This window comes from Podarcis bocagei (genome assembly GCF_964188305.1).
Source record: "Podarcis bocagei genome assembly, chromosome: 11".
NCBI classification, from domain to species: Eukaryota; Metazoa; Chordata; class Lepidosauria; order Squamata; family Lacertidae; genus Podarcis; species Podarcis bocagei.
Genome location: NC_138136.1, coordinates 33,846,287 through 33,864,624, shown reverse-complemented (window position 1 = coordinate 33,864,624; position 18,338 = coordinate 33,846,287). Strand labels below are relative to the sequence as shown.

The 18,338-nt window shown below is 40.0% G+C and overlaps 1 protein-coding gene across 9 annotated transcripts in view; it reads right to left on the bottom strand.

The window, feature by feature from the left end:
- SSBP2 (single stranded DNA binding protein 2) overlaps positions 1-18,338 on the bottom strand; it is a 122,386-nt gene that overhangs the window by 37,975 nt on the left and 66,073 nt on the right. For 6 of the 9 annotated variants that reach the window (XM_081213452.1, XM_081213453.1, XM_081213454.1 and 3 more), the window contains exon 5: positions 11,289-11,378. The exons of the other annotated variants lie outside the window; for them this stretch is intronic. In XM_081213452.1, coding sequence (XP_081069578.1) covers positions 11,289-11,378 — 90 coding nt within the window. The remainder of the gene's footprint in view (positions 1-11,288; positions 11,379-18,338) is intronic. 9 annotated transcript variants of the gene reach the window in all.

Below are 18,338 nucleotides of genomic sequence, written 5' to 3'. Positions count from 1 at the left end.
ATTGTTTGATGCAACTATATTCGCTACAGAACTTTCTAAGTAAAACAGTGGAGCATAGAACATCATGTTAAGGCCAATTTAAACACCACCAGCACCACTTATCCTCCATAAGCTTCAGAAAATCAGCCTGTCATCAATACAAGTCTTTACTTTATTCAATTATACTGATAAATGAAGTAGAACTGATCAGTGTGAATTTTGTACAAGCCAAAGAAGGACCACCACTTGTGCACGTGGGTCTGCCCCCAACACTGACACCAGTGGGGACATCCGCTAATACTAGAGCTATTTTTGTGTTATTCAGAAATTTGGCTTAGTTTATGTTGTATTTTATATCTGCACACATGTACGGTACTTCATTAAAATGTACCTCTAATAGACAGTGAGCTTGTTTGCACATCATGGTAAATTATTATTGGCATCCGTCTGTCTTGGAGACAGTGGAAGAGCGCACATTTGAAGGTGAAGTGTGAAGGAAAGTGTGAAATGGGAAAGTGGCTGTGGTTCCAGCAGCACATAATAATCTGTTATGCATTGTAACAAGTTCATGTACAGCGGGGAACTAATAAATGGCTCATTTGAGTGTTGGCCTATATTTTTATGTACTGTTAACTTTGGAACACAGCAGGATGAATGAATAAAACAATCTAGGAATTTATTAGTTTGTGTTTCCTAAGGGGTAGTAAACCTAAAAGAGAATGTAGCTTCAAAAAAGTGCCAAACATGGATGAATTCACTATGAATTGAATTATCCTACAATCACTATGCAATTTTTCTCCCTCATGCCTTTGCTGGCCATGAAAGGTCTGGCAATCCACTACTGTCCATATACATAGCTCGTTTTAAAGGAATCCAGCTCTGCCACAATATATATTCAGATGAAAATAAAGACAACTCTTTCTTACAGCAAGACTATTCAGAAGTACTTCTTCCCAAAATATCCCCAACATGGTTTTTATGAATTTCAGGTCTTCTCACACTAACTCATACAGCAAACAAATGCAAAACCCAATTGGCCTGTGAATCAAGTTACAAAGCACTTGTATAATTTGTCTGCCTCAGACACAATAATCTTGACAAAATATATTTGTATGCCGTGTTTTAACCCATACCACACAAATACTTGGTGAACTTCTTCATGTCATCTCCCTGTCTAAAAAGTATAACAGCATCTCCATATAATTTTACTCATAATGGTTCAAACACCACCTTCCCATTCTCCACAGGGCAGAAGACAACACCTGGGATTCATACCACTGATTTTTTTCAATAGTCAAAGAGAATGAGTCAAAACTGGATTATCAGAGACACGCTGATTAATGCAAAGGTGAAACAAGTGCCTTTCCAGATGATAAAAAGAATTGTTTCAGGAAAATGATATCCTGCCTTCAAGTAATCTGCTCGTTTAAAAATAAATTTTAAAAAATTCAATAAACCCCTGCAAATGGGATCAGCAGCATTTGGAAACTGTATAATGTTAGTTTGTCTCCTGCAATAATTGGGTTCCATAACTTCAGGACACTTCATTCTGTCACCAAAATGAGGAGACAATCACAATATGTTTTCACAAGCTTTCCAGAACTTCCCAGGTACGGAGCTGAAGGAAAGAACTCTGGTCACTGAGACAAATGTGGATGCAAGGGTCTCGATGCGTGAACCACATAGAAAATACCAGGAACATATCCTTCGCTGACTCTGAAGAGGACAGCATTCAAGAGAGACAAATATATCTTTTCTGAAATAATTCCACATTCTATATGTAAGTTGCAAAAGCTATTAATATCATTAGCACAAGGTAACTTACAATACATACAACTTCAAGATCCTTTGTAGACTAGAATCTGAAGAAAAGCTAATCATTTTAAAGCCACTCATTAATATTTAAGATTATTTTATTAATATATTCTATTCAACCCATTTTAATCAGAAAGAAAATTGAACTGGCAATAAGTCTTGCATTTAGTAATTTGTATCAACAACAATGTGGCAATAGGGCTATTGTAACTTACTGTACTCAATATGCCATAGAAAAATAGAAAATCTCACATTGACTTTATGGTGTTTTGAAATCCTTCCTTAACATGTAATTGTATCTTACATACACTATGACTATAAACTAGATGAACTACACTTCAATCCCAATACCAACCGTTAAGTGAAAATGCAGGGAATACAGTAGCCACTAGATGGCAAGATAATCTTATATACTTCATATACTCATTTCCACAAGCTTTTACATAAGAACAGCATATAAAATGTGACTTTGAAACTAGCCATCAACAAATTTTCTCATCGATGTACTATCATATAAGAATGGCACTGGTAACAACACCTGATAATTCGGCAATTTTAAATTCTGTTAATATGCCCCATAATGCACCAAGAAACTGTCCACATAACAAAGCATTCATGCAGTTATTACTGTTTTCACATTTCTTAAATGTTCTAGCTATCACACCAACATTAATTTTCATCAGTCACGAGCAGAAGTTTAGCCACTGGTTATTTGCCTCTGAGTATCTGAGAAAATCTTTCTCTCAGAGCTTCAAGAGTTAACATCCTTACAGCATCTCCCTGGTGAGTTAAATATGAACTGTGTTCTATTCTCTGCATGACTTGACTTGGGGAAGGAGGGGTGGAAATCTATGTGCTGGCTCCAGAGCACCACAGGCAGTGTTCAGCTCATGTACAGGAGCTTTTCACTTCTCCCTTCCAGTAGCAGCTCCCTGTACCTCCAAAATGCACCCCCAGGCTGAGGCACCACAGAAGGCAGAAGAACTGCCACCAGATAAATATTGCCTTCTCCTGTATCCATTTTACATTCATCACTGAGGGTTGGGCCAAATATAGGTCAAGAGTTTGAGGCTCAGGTACTGCAATAAGCATTACCAGCCAACAACATGAACAATAGTAATTGTGCATACAAATATATGACTGCTCTAACACCAGATTTGGACTAATGCTTGGAAGGCAGACACTGTCCAGCAGCAGACACATCTGGGAGCAAATGAAATCTATTTAAACCCAGTCCTAATCACTAACAAGTAAATTTTCTAAAACAGAAAGCTATCGGCCTTTTCAATATTATGTTTTAAAGTGGCATATATATATATATATATATGGCTAAAATCTGATTCTCGGAACTCTTTAGACGGAATGCACAACTGGATATTACATGGGAGTATTTTCTATTCATTTTTATTCATTCATTCCCATTTCTATTCCACTCTTCATCTATTCACAATCCCAGAGAGAGACAACATAAAATAACAACAAGTAAAACATTCTGCTATCTTCTTAAAAGGGCAGGCAGACTATCCATTAACCTCCAGCCGGCTAAATTGTATCAAACCCCTGTAAAAGACAATGGAAAGAGGTATGTTCCACTGCCTCTGAAAAGTACCGTATTTTTCGCTCTATAACACGCACCAGACCATAACACGCACGTAGTTTTTAGAGGAGGAAAACAAGAAAAAAAATATTCTAAACGAAATAGTGGATATATGATTTTTGTGGTTCATGCTGTGGCCACAGACATGTGATCTGACAGTGAGTTTGGAGTAGCCCAATGCAAAAATCCTGAGGATCCATGTGGATCCATGCTTTGTAACCACGGAGGAGGGAAGGAAGGGGAACCATGGATCCTCTGCTCACGACTGCAGCAGATCCCCCCCCCCACCCGCAGGCATTCGCTCCATAACACGCACAGACATTTCCCCTTTCTTTCTAGGAGGAAAAAAGTGAGTGTTATGGTGCAAAAAATACGGTAAATAATGTGGGTATCAGTTTCACCCCAGAAGGCAGGGTAAGGATATTCTACAATTGGGGTGCTACCACATTGGAAGTGATATGTTATGTCATCATACCATGTGCTTCACCTAGTGGTGCCAGTTTGCCATCTTTCGGTTTCATTAATTGTAACTATTTCCATTCCACCTAGTACTGCTCAGAATCAAGTGGTGTTCCTCATCAATATTGCAGTATCACAGGCATTTTCAAGAGTTCTTTTTGAGAAAGTCCTTTGTTTAAAGGAAATTCCTCAAATGGCAAGGAGTTGACAATTTTGCTCAGCAGTGAGGAGCCGTTGCCTGTGCTGCTGTTGCCTCCAATGTCGCTGTGACTAGCAATGACTTCTATTAATAACATTATGTGTTATTATGTAACCAATAAAGTTCTATACTGGAAGCATTGTGGCATTGCCTCCTGACACATGATGAGGTTATATCACTACCTGTCGTAAGCATAAGCAAATCCACATGTACCAAGAGAGCAAATTGGGAGACATGCACACACCATGCAATGAGGCACAATTCCACTGCAGTTATTTCAAACACCAATTTCAAAAGGAACTTTTGCTAGCATTTCACGACAGACCTCCCCACCCCCGAAGTAAAATAATGGATATGAGTTTTGAAATTGAGATAAATAGCTGTTTGAGTAGTTTTTGTTTAGCCCAGTTCTGCCTTATTTCTATTTGTTTCTCTTTTTAAAAAAAATCCGTACAGAGCAATCCTACTCAGAAATAAAATCCATTGTGTTAAATGGGGCTTACTCCTGACGGTGTTTAGAATTATAACCCAAAGCTATTGAATAACCCATGAAACAGGCCTTATACTGCTAAGCATATACAATGTGGTTAGTACAACTACAAGATTCCCTTCCACAGGTGAAATTTAAGCAGTTTGCACCATGTGGTGTGGAAGCTGCCAATATTCCTGGCCCCTGCCCTTCAGCACATACCTGTCAACATGAGGCTTGGAAGCACCAGGAAAGCACTAAATATAGAACCACTGGCTAGGGCAGCCATGTGGCAACATCACATACTGATTACACTTGATGCTCATTCACATATTACATATTAGCCACAACTGAAAGCTTCTGTTTTGGTGGTGCCTGCTGTGAAGAATGATATTTAGATTCTGTACTGCATCCTATGGTCCAAAGTGTAGCATTCACATGTTGGCACAGGTTGACCCTTATGGCAAAGATGGCAGAGGTACTAGAACAGGAAATGGCTTTTTTGTAGCAGCCACAGAAAACAAACATGGAAACTCGGTTTCAGTATTTTCACCCCAGCATGAATTCCCCACACATACTAGTTCACAACGTCCTAGACTCAAAGCCAATAGCACATATAGCAGGAGACTGCAATCCCTAATGCCTGAAAATGTTTCCTTCAATGATTCTTTTTCCCTCATGTGTTGAGCATCAGAACTATGAACTACTTGTGCAAGCTCAGCATCTCTAAAAATGATGGCCCCAGATGTCTTGCTTCTCCTGTGGCTCATTCCAGCTCATTTCTTCCTCTACTTTCCCCTCTCTTATAAATGCAATTCAACACAAAGGTTCTCAATGGAACAGTCTCACTCCCTTTTTCCATGAATTTATGCTCTTGTGTATTAAGGTGGCAGGGATCCTGCAGACAGGAAAAAATCTTCTGCTACTGGTTGGTAAGAAGCAACCTTCTTGGTTATGTGATCTTTATGTGGGAGGGAAAAGGTAGATGAATGCTATCACTACTTTAAAGCCAGCACTATGTGTGTGGCTGCTTGTTCTTTGCTACCTATATATTTGTCATTATAGTCACACAGTGAGTCTTTAATAACTTCCTTCAGAAAGAATCCTAGTATGTCTTACTATTCAAGAAAGTAAAGAACATGGAAGTTGCAGTAAGTGGTTAGGAGAGTCTGTTAAGTGCCTAATACTTCAAGTTAGTAATAAAAAATAGTAGCAATTAAGGATATGCAATCTAAAAGTATTTGGAAAATTCTGTCCAACAGTTGGGTGTCATGTTTCAAAGGTCACTTGTACAGCTCTGTATGCAAATATGCAAGCAATACACAAAGCAATGAGCACAGCTAGTTATGTGAAATAGGAATCCACATGTGGAATAGCTATTTTCTTTGCATATGTTTGTGGAAATTTCAAACTGCACTCAAAATTAGCTCTGTATGCAGAAACCTGATGAGAATGTGTGCCACAGAAACCTAAGATGCTGCCAAGATTTCTGCTACACACCTACAATTTAGGGCACAGTACAGACAGCACTGGTGAGACCTGTGTAAACTGAGAGGGAAGTTTAAAGAACATCCAATACTTCTGCAGCAGCACATCACCAGGGAAGGTTGATAACTGTGAGCTAGCTGCCACTGCAAAAAGTTTGTCCACCCTCTTATCAAACTTCTAAGGAATCCTAGGGTTCCCTGGAATACATTTCTGAAAACTACTTTCTATTCCAAAAAAAATCATGAGGTATTGCCTACCTCTCTTTTAAATCAGAACCAGTGAAGGCGGTGAAGGTCCTGCGTGAGTGTCTGGAGGCGGTTGGAGGATGGATGGCGGCTAACAGATTGAGGTTGAATCCTGACAAGACAGAAGTACTGTTTTTGGGGGACAGGAGGCGGGCAGGTGTGGAGGATTCCCTGGTCCTGAATGGGGTAACTATGCCACTGAAGGACCAGGTGCGCAGCCTGGGAGTCATTTTGGACTCACAGCTGTCCATGGAGGCACAGGTCAAATCTGTGTCCAGGGCAGCTGTTTACCAGCTCCATCTGGTAAGTAGGCTGAGATCCTATCTGCCTGAGGACTGTCTCGCCAGAGTGGTGCATGCTCTGGTTATCTCCCGCTTGGACTACTGCAATGCACTCTACGTGGGGCTACCTTTGAAGGTGACTCGGAAACTACAACTAATCCAGAATGCGGCAGCTAGACTGGTGACTGGGGGTGGCCACCGAGACCATATAACACCGGTCTTGAAAGACCTACATTGGCTCCCAGTACGTTTCCGAGCACAATTCAAAGTGTTGGTGCTGACCTTTAAAGCCCTAAACGGCCTCGGTCCAGTATACCTGAAGGAGCGTCTTCACCCCATCATTCTGCCCAGACGCTGAGGTCCAGCGCCGAGGGCCTTCTGGCGGTTCCCTCATTGCGAGAAGCAAAGCTATGGGGAACCAGGCAGAGGGCCTTCTCGGTAGTGGCGCCCACCCTGTGGAACGCCCTTCCAGCAGATGTCAAAGCGATAAACAACTACCTGACATTCAGAAGACATCTTAAGGCATCCCTGTTCAGGGAAGTTTTTAACGTGTGATATTTTACTATATTTTTGGTTTCTATGGAAGCCGCCCAGAGTGGTTGACATATTAAATGATTTATAAAACTACAAGTGAGGAACTCAAACTCAATCCTTGTTCTTCCTGTGTGTGGCAATTATTCTGCCCGTGGTGTTTCTTCCTGTCCTTGTAAGATGTTATGTCTTTCTTTCCCCCAGTTGTTGTTGTTATCCATCATGCCTTGGGCGGAGCTGATATCCCATTGTTGTTCCAGAAATTTATCCATTGCTCTATCCTATGCTTCGTTGTTTTGCAACTTTAACAACAGCTGCAAAAATCACTCTGTCCCAATAAATAACCTGTTTTTACCATTTTCCCTCTCAGCCTGGGAAGAAGAGCGGTCTGTCAAACTGCAGATCACTCAGTAATGAACCTTATCAGTTCCTTGACAAGTTCACAGACTCCTTTCATCTTTCCTTCCAACTGAAGATATATAAGCAATTATACTACCAATTAAATTAAATTCCAAGTCCTCTTAGTGTTATTCAGTTCACTCTATAAATAATAAAGGATGGGGAAGAGTCAGCTCTAAGTTTCCATTGTAAACCTTTTGCAAAATAGTGTTTCCCTCCCTTTTTCCTACACACACAGTTCTGTTTAATGTTATATTCCATATCTATAATCCAATTTCTTCCATCCTCGTGTGTACAAATATAATTTGAACTAACACTCAGAGGAGGGTTGCCAAATCATAAATGTAGAGAAAAAAACTTTGAATAAAGAAACTGTAGGCTCCCTCCTCCATGTCTTTTGCAACGAATGAAGTCTTATCAAGTTCAGAACTTAAAGTCCTCGCAGTTGGTTTTGTCCTGTAGTTTGTGATCTCATCTCTTCTAGCACACACATGTACCTTAGTCCAATTAAGCTCTAATTGACAGAAGAACCTCTGCTTCTTAATGGCAGCGTTGGAGGGTTTTCAGCAGGCAAAGTACTTCTGCACACAGCGACTCCCTGCCCCCTGCATTTCATGACAGACTGAGAGCCAGGTACTGAGATGAACTGCGAGTGAACCCCATTCTCCTCTGTCCCTGGGGGAAATTTTCAAGGATAATTACCCTCAATCATCCTTGTTTTTTCTTCGCCAATGATCTCCCGCTGTCGTGGGGTCTGCCGCCATTAAGGCAGAGTGGAACCGGAAGCCTTGAAATATGCAGATCAAATCACAGAATCGTAAAGTTGGAAGGGAACCCAAGGATCATCAACCCCCTGAAATGCAGGAATCCCAATTTGGATTTGTGTGCTAGCCGTTTTATTGTTGCACTACTAGCAGTGATAAAACTTTGTAGAACTGTGTTTAGACAGTGAGTCAAACCTAATGTGAAAACAGTTCCAATTTTGTTCTGGGTGGCAGGAGAGAAGATTTCCCTAAGACAATTTGGAACAGTTCCATTAAGTCCTTTAAGTGTGACTACAGCTTTATTACTGTTGTTGTGTATATTGTCTGCATAGAGGACCTATGCCGCTCATTATTTTATATGTGTGGGAAAGAGAGAGTGGTGTGTCTGTCATGCTAGCTCATTAACTGCAGCTAAGGACTGAACAGCGCTAGAACAATTCTGTGTTCAATAAAAAAGGGGTTAAACTACATTAGGGAGTGACAATGTTCTAGCAAAATATCACAGCCTGAGGGAGAGCAAATGGTTTGCATGCAGAAGGTCATTGCTTCAGTCCCCAGCATCTTCCAGGAAAGACTCCTGTCTGAAACCCTTGTGCCATGTCTAGTACTACTACTATGGCTGCATTCATGTACCCACACCACACTGAATGTTTTAATGTGACACAACACAAGCAGGAACAAGCAATAGCAAATATCCAGTTTGTATGGTCTCCATCCCATTGTCTACCCACATGGTCAGAAGAATTTTGGAATCTCTGTTTTTGCTCATCTGTGGCTTGTCATATCATCTGGACCAATAAATTATGGTTATTATTAACTATGTTAAGTTTAAAACAAACGAGAAAGAGAAGACAAGAGGTCTGGTGAACCCAAGGCTCACCACCAGTCATTCCTGCTCTTGTACATTATGCCAAATCATGGTTGAGTGTGATGTGTGAACCAGACCCATGTTCTGCATTGCATTTAGTTATGACGCTTTACCTAAGGTAAGATACTTTTTTCAGTGGAAAAAAGTAGTGATGATTCAATTTCAAAAGCATTTAAGTGTAGTCTTCAATATGTTTGAATTAAATTCCAATTCACTTTTAAAATCAGATCATTTAAAAATAATAAGGAAAGGAGGAGGGAGGTATTAACACCAAAGCAACAAAGACTACAAGGTGCACTGAAAAAAAGTGGTTTTATTAGGCCTCGTGCATTTTGAGTGGCAAGGGCATTACTAAAAATTAAAATGCTATATATCTAGTTGAATAACTCCCATAAAACACTTTTTAAAGAATTGAAATCATCAAAATATATAAATATAATTAAACAATGCTAAAATCCACCCAACAGTGCAACTTTAAGTAAAAATAGCATAACCTATATAAAGATTATTATCCAAAAAGGCCACCAGCCACAATCAACAACACAATTTTATAAACATACTTCAAACAACACCACTGAGACACTGGAAAAGTCACCAAAAAGGCAGCTGAAACCTCAAAACTATAATCCTTGCCATCTATCTCATATAAATTGCACTGGTAGAAACATAACCTCCTGGTGTTAAATTTCAACAATCTGTATCTAATAGAGAAAAGCTCCCTTCTATGTTAGTTTTGTTCTTTGTTGCAATGTAATTCCCAAGAATAAGCCCAGAGTAGGTCTCTTTACTCCTGGGTAAGTGACCAACAATTTCACTGGTCTGTGTTACCAAATGCGGAAAAGTGGAGAGACAAAAGAATTGCTCTCAAATGGACAATATAATCCTCAAATCACTACAGTTTTTATACAAGGATGGAATTAATCCTTTTGCTTCAGTAAAAAACCTCAAGGGTCATAGGTTGTGGTTAAATGAACTGGATGGTATTATCAAGGATCTGAAGCATCACACAGAAAGGAAATCCCAAGGGGTAGACACAGGTGGAAAAAGAACAGAGGACAAACCTTTAAAAGACATGGGTCCAAATAACACAAGTTCTTTCCAGAGTACTGCAGTTTTACTTATGATAATTAGACATTTTTTAGAAAACCTGCATAATCGTCCAAACTTGTATTTATATTAATTTTTGATATTTAAAAAATGGTCTCTCACTGAAGGTTTTCAAATGGATATATAAGATCTAGTTTTTATAGCTCCCCTATAATCTGTCCACTTGAAACATCTAATAAAGCACACAGATTCAGCCCACTCCGGTGGTGTCATTTTCGTTGTTTTCACTTTTAGAAAAGAGATGGCATTTACCAGAATTGATGTTTTAATAGAAAATACTACTTTTAATTTTTTAAAATTTCTCTCTGTGCTCATCAGACTGTTACAATAAGTAAACCAACACCTCTATCCGACTTATACAATAGATCATAATATATATTATGGTGTACCCTGAATTATTATTGTGCTCTATGCCTGAAGTCAGAAATAGTCAATGAAGGCAGTACACTCCCATTAACTTGGTTTTCTAGTCTCTCTTTCAGAGAAGAAGCTTTCTGTAACTTGCTTCCTAACCTAATGTTTTTCTCACTTATCTTAATGTAACTAATTAGTAGCAGGACTGCTGATATGAGAGCAGACCAAAAACACACCTATACACAGATTTACATAGCTACCTGTTAAAGAGTAAAAACAGCTTACTAGAGTTTCTGAACTTCAAACTGCTAGTTTGAATTTGCATTATTCTACTGTTCTTCCAAAACACTGCTAACCTGCAATGTATAAGAATAATGCTATTTCAGTTAGATGGATTCTAATTAGAAGACAATATTAAGTAACCAGTTCCTTATGTTAGTGTAGAAAATACCTCCCCTATTACATAATTAGACTAAGGAACTACTGCACATCTAATATTCTATAACAGTGAATATTACTGCACTGTTTCACAATTTCCAACTCCTGACATAAAACAGCTTAAAGCTTGCCTTTTATTCATCACTGAACCTGTCCTAATTCCCCATCCCACCCGCTATTGTTCTTAAATACTATGCATTTTATACAGAATTTGAAGTGATACTCTTTTCTGGCAGTGCCAAATAATGCTACCAACCCATTTCTAAGTCCTAAAATTCATAATTTGTCTGAATACCTGAAAAAAACCGGGTGGTACAGGACCTACTGGCATGCCATCTCCTGGGGGAATGTTTCCTAGCACTGGACTGGGAGCTGCTGCAGCGCTCTGAAAAGAACAAAGGGAAAATAAACCTTTGTCATTGCACAATAGGCATAAAACCAAAATACTACTTTGACCACAGTGTGGCAAGGCAGAAAGGAATTCTCTGCATGACATTTTTCATAGTTTCCTCCATTTTTAATCATTAGCCCTCATTTTCAAAATACACAAGTGAAACTGTTAAGCTCAAACTTAAATTCCTTGACTAAATGGCTGCCTTACACTTGCACATGGAATAAGCTTCAGATTTTTAAATCTTAGTACTAATTTAGCTTAACCGAAGCCCAGTTCAACCATCTCTTTGTATATGCCTTTACTACAGCTCTGTCCAAAATTAAGCTTCTGTACAAAACAAGGAATAAGCATGGGTCAGCCGAAGCAGTCAGTATTCAAAGCAGGGCATGGCATTATGGGCAAGACCCAAACACAGTTAAGAACATTGCAGACTGAACCATACACAGTCTCTTTACATCCTGCTCTTTGCTTAAAAGCAGCTGCAATATGAGCTTGGTACCCATGTGGTACCAGTATTTTCGCTACTCCCTTCTGTGGTATAAAATAGCTTGGGGGGGTTAGCCTTTTGTGTCCCCCAAGCATTATGGCCCTGGTCTACCTCAGGCGCCATTGTGGCTACTTTTAGGCTAATTTAAAAGAGCCAGTGACCCAACTGAACTTGGATCACGCTGAATTTTGGTAAAGCAAGAACTAGGATGGGGAAAATTAACACGCTGCAGGGATAGGCAGGTGGAAGGGAGAAAATGAACCCTCCCTTTGTCTCCACTGTTTTCCACAGCCATTGTAAAGCAGCTTCACTATGTGTAAAAATTGAAATTCTGTCAGAATGAACATTTCTACATTTCAGTGCTGTATTTGTGGGGTATTCTGTTCTATTGGTAATAATGTTGTAAATATAACCTCATGATGTTGAAAGTTTACCAAAAGCTTTAAAATAAGATTAGCTTACAAACAGATCAATATTTTTCCCATGCTTCTTGGCGAAAAAAGATGTTAATTTTTGAAACAAACAAAAGAAATTAGGTTTCCTAAGTGAAACAGAGGGTGAAATTAGCTACCTTTAGACATCCTTCAAACTGAGCAAATAGGAAATAAAGCTCCTGATGAAGAACAAGCAGGGATCCACTACAAAAATTATTATGCCTCCCGTTAGATTTAATTTCTAAAGTCTTCATCTGAACAGAACATTTTGTAATTGTGTGAGACTGAAGCAATGCAAAGACATCTGACAGCACAATCCTATGAGCATAAAACTTAAGGAGATTTACTTTCATTTTATTAATGAATTGCTGAAATCTGCCCTATGGAATACAACTTATTCTAATTAATGTAATTGGCCACTGGATGTCACTTTTGCACCCTGTATATAGAAGAACATTGCGAATTACATTTCCAAGTTTTTGACATAATGTCCAGCTTAAGAAAGTGTGCAGTGAAATTCCAAGAACATAAGGAACTAAATGTGATTAGGCTGGCATAAAGCACCCCCCCCCCAGATTAAACAAAAATGGGGCGAGGCAGGACAATAAGCTCAGGTTGTACAATGCTTGTTTATTTTTCAAGTTGAAAATTTGTCTACCGATTAGCAATTCAATCATTAAATTCTGCAACTCTTGCCAACTAAAGTGGTATGACAAGAAAAAGCACAGGCAAAACTGAATGCTATCTTTTGGTGTACAACGTATTTTAAATACTCATTGAATGTATTATAGTGGGTTCCTTAAAGAAATTTCGATACCAAAGCTTGCAAAATAGGCTGCAATGCAATCATACATACCCAGATCAAGAAATATGAACTAAAAACTGTTTTGAACGTGCCTCAACAATACCTCCCAAAGTGGTCCTCTTTAGGCCATTTCAAGTATCATGTTCAGAGCTCATAGAAAGTTCAGAGGTGAAGCTCCACGCAGATGCATTATGTGGCAAGTACAACTCTTTCTGTAACCCGGAGCTTAGATATGTTAGGTCCGGTTTATGGTTACAGCTTTGGAAAATCTGTGTGATACTGATTTCCATGGGCAGACAGTTTACATGACTAATTTAAGAAGTTAAACCAGCCTACAAGAAACTGAAAGTAAGAGACTCTTCTGATATATGGTTAATGAAACATTCCATATCAATCTTAATACAGCAGCACCAATTTGTAATCAGTAAGCCATTAAAACGCTCTTAAATTTCACAAAGGAAAATCTAAATGGAAGTGTCAACATTTCTTAATCTATCATAATCTTAGATTGAAAGATTGTCTGGTCAATGCTCTTCTTTTTGTGCTAAACACATACAAAGCAAACATCATATGCCTCAAAGCCTTCTACTATGAGTAGCAGTACGAAACAACTTAAGCTTCTATTGGAAATTTTATGAGTTTCAAGGGGAAGGGGAGATAGTCATCTTAGTACAAAATCAATAATTGCAAAAAGAGCCCTAATTTTTATTGCTCAATGATTGTTTTGAACATTAAAGGCAGACGTTGCTGAGCTCATCACGATTCCCAAGAAAGCCACAGCTGTAATACAAAGGTCCTTAGAGAACAAGCTTCCTGAACTGCATTATGGAAGAAGGTAGCATGAATTAAAGCAAACGCAATCCATAGGTTGCAGGATGAAAATAAACTTAAATGACTAAGGGGGCAATTAGCAAATGGTTTACTATGGAAGCGAGGGTTAGGTCTTGTTGGTTCTAGAAATATTTAAAGGTCTGCATCTGAGGTCTTGGCTGCGACTGCATTGCAAGATTGCATTATTCCCATTTTCAGGGAGAATAGACCCAGCTGGAGGGGTGGGATTAATATCTCCTTTCACACCAATAAATACCATGCTTTGCTTTAATCTTACCGCACTCTTAGTGGCAACACAAACCTGACACAGGTACCATCACATGGCTCTCAGTAGCAGATAATGCTGAGATCCAAGAACATTTAGGAGGAAATAATAATTTAGGGTTTAGGAAAAATGGATATGGGGAGCTTGAACCCTTCCCACTCCACAGAGGTGGTTTTAGGGTAGTGTGACCCATATGGCTGCACTGGGCACCACATTGCAGGAGGTGCCACAGCAGTGCTGGAGAATGGAGTGTAAGATGCAAGGAAGAACTGAATTTTAGTGTCACACAGGACGCCGCTGAAATTTGAGAGCCTAAATTCAGCCACTGCACTCCAGTGCCTGCTTTCTCCGCAAAACTGTGTTTACCTACCCTCACAAGTGGGTATTATTTCTAGTTAGAGAAAAACTGGGAGTGGTGCAGGTATCTTACACAGGTGAGAGTTTAAAGCTTATCCTAGTCAGGGAGAAGGAATAGTAACTGTGTCTTAGCCTACATAAAGAAACCTAAAGTGAAATTGCTGATTGAATATGAAAACTGATGAGTGGAGTGCTGGTGATGTCCTGACCCAGGATGTTAGGTCTTTGCTCAAATCCACACAATGGGGTGAGCTCCGGTTGATTTGTCCCAGTTCCTGCCAACCTAGCAGTTCAAAAACATAACAGCGAGAGGAGATAAATTGATGCCGCTGCGATGGGAAGGTAAACAGCATTTTTGTGCGCTCTGGCTTCTGTCACAGTGTTCCGTTGCACCAGAAGTGTTTAGTCACGCTGGCCAACTAACCCGGAAAAGCTGTCTGCGGACAAACACCGGTTCCCTCGGCCTGAAAGCGGAGATGAGTGCCACACCCCATAGTCAAATTTGACTGGACTTAACCATCCAGGAGTCCTTTACCTTTTTACCCTCTTTGTCAGGCTGGTGTTAAGGCGGAAACTCCATGCAGGCTTGGGCAAAGCAGTTCATGAGCTTCTGCAGAGCTTCCTCAGTGTCTGCAGCTCTGACAAAGACCAACATCCTGGGTCAGTACAGTGGTACCTCGGGTTACATAAGCTTCAGGTTACAGACGCTTCAGGTTACAGACTCCGCTAACCCAAAAATAGTACCTCGGGTTAAGAACTTTGCTTCAGGATGAGAACAGAAATTGTGCTCCGGCGGCGCAGCGGCAGCGGGAGGCCCCATTAGCTAAAGTGGTGCTTCAGGTTAAGAACAGTTTCAGGTTAAGAACAGACCTCTGGAACAAATTAAGTTCTTAACCCGAGGTACCACTGTACATCACTAGCACTCCATGCATCAGCGTTGGTAGTCACATGCTTGAGATGGTAGTCAACTTTGTCTCCTTGGGTTCCACCACAACCAGCAACCTCTCCATTGACACTGAGCTAGACAAGCATATTGGCAAGGCAGCTATGGCAATGGCTCGCCTCTCCAAGAGAGTATGGGAGAATATGATCCAATGTCCAATACCAAGGTGAAGTTCTTCCAGACTTTATGGAAGTGAGTCATGGGTAACTCACAGGTGTCAGGAGCAATGCCTCAATGCCTTCCATATGCGCTATGTCAGGACAGAGTCTCAAAGTCACCCTACATGAGAGGAAGCATGGCTGTGCTGTTTGTATGCAATAAATTCTAGGTATGGCCCAGGTATCCATGCCAATGAAAAACAAGTAGAAAAAGTATAATCCTTTGGAATGTGTTCCTGTACGGGAGGAGCACATTTCTTTTATCCTGGCTACTTCCTTAAGGTGAGCAAAACAGAACAGCAGCACCACAGTAGGCTATCAACAGAGCAGAGTGAAATAGCTTTCCGTTCCTAAGCCATAAGCTACCACCTTCTTTATACAGTACGTTATAACAGGAAAGAAAGCCAAATAAGAGATGAAGAAAATAACTAAGTAAGTATAAACCTATGCAGAAACATGGAACAAAAATGAGCCCTATCATATACAGAATCAGATCTAGTGGCTTCAGGAACTCGGCCTATCGGCTAGCTGAGAATCAATTATTTGCTTTGTGCTGTTTAATGCAAGCTTAATTACTTTAATTAACAAATGTAATTAAGTTAATTAATGTATTAAAGTTGCTATAATCCATGATTTGATTATGGACCAAGAAGTGTTGATTTTAATCTAGAAGCCCTACAAAGCTTTGGAACCTTGCATCTTAAAGGGATTCCATTTTCTGCCACAGTGACCACATCAGTTTAAGTTGGGGAGACATTTGCCAATGTATTATTCAGTTGATGAAAGAGCTTGAATAGCTAAGGTCCACCTAAGTGTTTCTTTGCATTTCTGAGAAAGTTTCTGGCATTTTTGGACCAGACAACTCTAGACAGGTGGTGGCAGAAGTGAAGAAACTTGATTGCTAGTTTTGATAGACTTTAGATATTATATATTTTAAGCCAGTCAACATTAGTGTGAAATACGCAAATATATATAGTTGAAACCACACTTACACTCAGGGGAGTTTCAGCTGTGCTGGAGTTAGAGGGAGGACCCTTCCCCCTAAAAAAAAAAAAAATCTCCTTCCCCCTGCAGCCTTTTGACAAACTGTTCTTATCAGCTGGAGGCCCCTGCAGAGCAGCGTGTGGGTGATGCTGGAGGCTAGAAGGGGGAGGACAAAATAGCCACACTACTAGTTCCTTGAACTGGCTTGGTAACATGCATGCAGTCAGTGCAGTTCTTTCAATATTGGTGTAATGTGTTCTGAGCAGGCTGTTCCACATCACATCTTAGCCACAGCATTCTGTACCTGCTGCAGCTCCCATACCAATTTTAGCCCACACGGTGCATTGCAGTAATCCAACCCTGAGGTTACCATTGTGTGGATCATTGTGGGCAGACTATGCCTGTCCAGGAACGGCTGTTGAATACCTGCCAGAATTGGTAAAAGGTGCTGCTCAATAGGAAGGACACTTTTGCCTCCCTCAACAATGCTGGATCTAAGAGCTTCCCAAACTACCTGTCCCTTTATCAAGAGGGATACCATACCACAAACAGGCAACTTGTCTAGTTCCCAGACAATGGAACTGCCCAACCATAGTGGCTTTGTCCTGTCAGGTTGCAATTTCGGTTTACTGACCCTCATCCAGCCTAGCATAGCATCCTGGCACTATTCTAGGACCTGCATAGACTCTCTTAACTCAGATATTACAGAGGAATAGAACCAAGTGCCATCAACATACTAGGGATACCTCACCCCTAATCTCCTAATGATTGCTTCCAATTACTTCACAGAGATATTAAATAGCACTGGGGCCAAGACAGAACCCTGTGTACCCCACAGGATCCCATTTAATTGCTAATAGCTGTTAACAACAGATAACTAATGATGCCTAAACTGACAGTTACTTGTTCTTTTAGAACTTGTAGACAAATGTGAAAGATGCAAGACTGTGTAGAAAAAATCCTGATATATGGCCTTAACAACATCATAATACAAAAGATCATAAATATGAGAAACTGCAGGATTTAAATGTAGTGTACCTTGCCATTCCATATAAAATAGTAAGCTGACTGAAATATAATTCATTCCTCAGCTTCCAGGAGTGCAGTATAAAAAGAATTGGCATTTAAGATTGCAGAATAGTCATTATTTTATTTGGAAATGACTTACGGAAAATACTCCCCTATTATATATGTAGATACCTTTCTTAACCTCGACACATGAAGCATCACTGGGGAAGAGAAAAAACCCTGTGGAAACAATCAGCAGTAACTAATATATATGGCAATTGTATTGTCCAACAGGAATGGAGTACTCCTCACAATGAAGATCTCACCATAGTAAAGTAAGTTCACATATATATCTGGATCTGTTTGCTGACGTTGTCTCAACCCAATTTTAAGATATTCCATTCTCCCACATTCCTCCAGATTCTGCAGGGTATACCAATGTTTACTGTAGTATCTTGTGGGGGATGGGCGGGGCTGCCATAGCGAGGAGGGAGCAGGTAGCTCGGCTTCCACAAACTTCACTAGATGTGGTAAACTCTGGATCCAAACCATCTTAAGGCAGCCCTGTTCAGGGAAGTTTTTAACATGTGATATTTTACTGTATTTTTTGTTTTTATGGAAGCCGCCCAGAGTGGCTGGGGAGGCCCAGCCAGATGGGCGGGGTATAAATAATAAATTA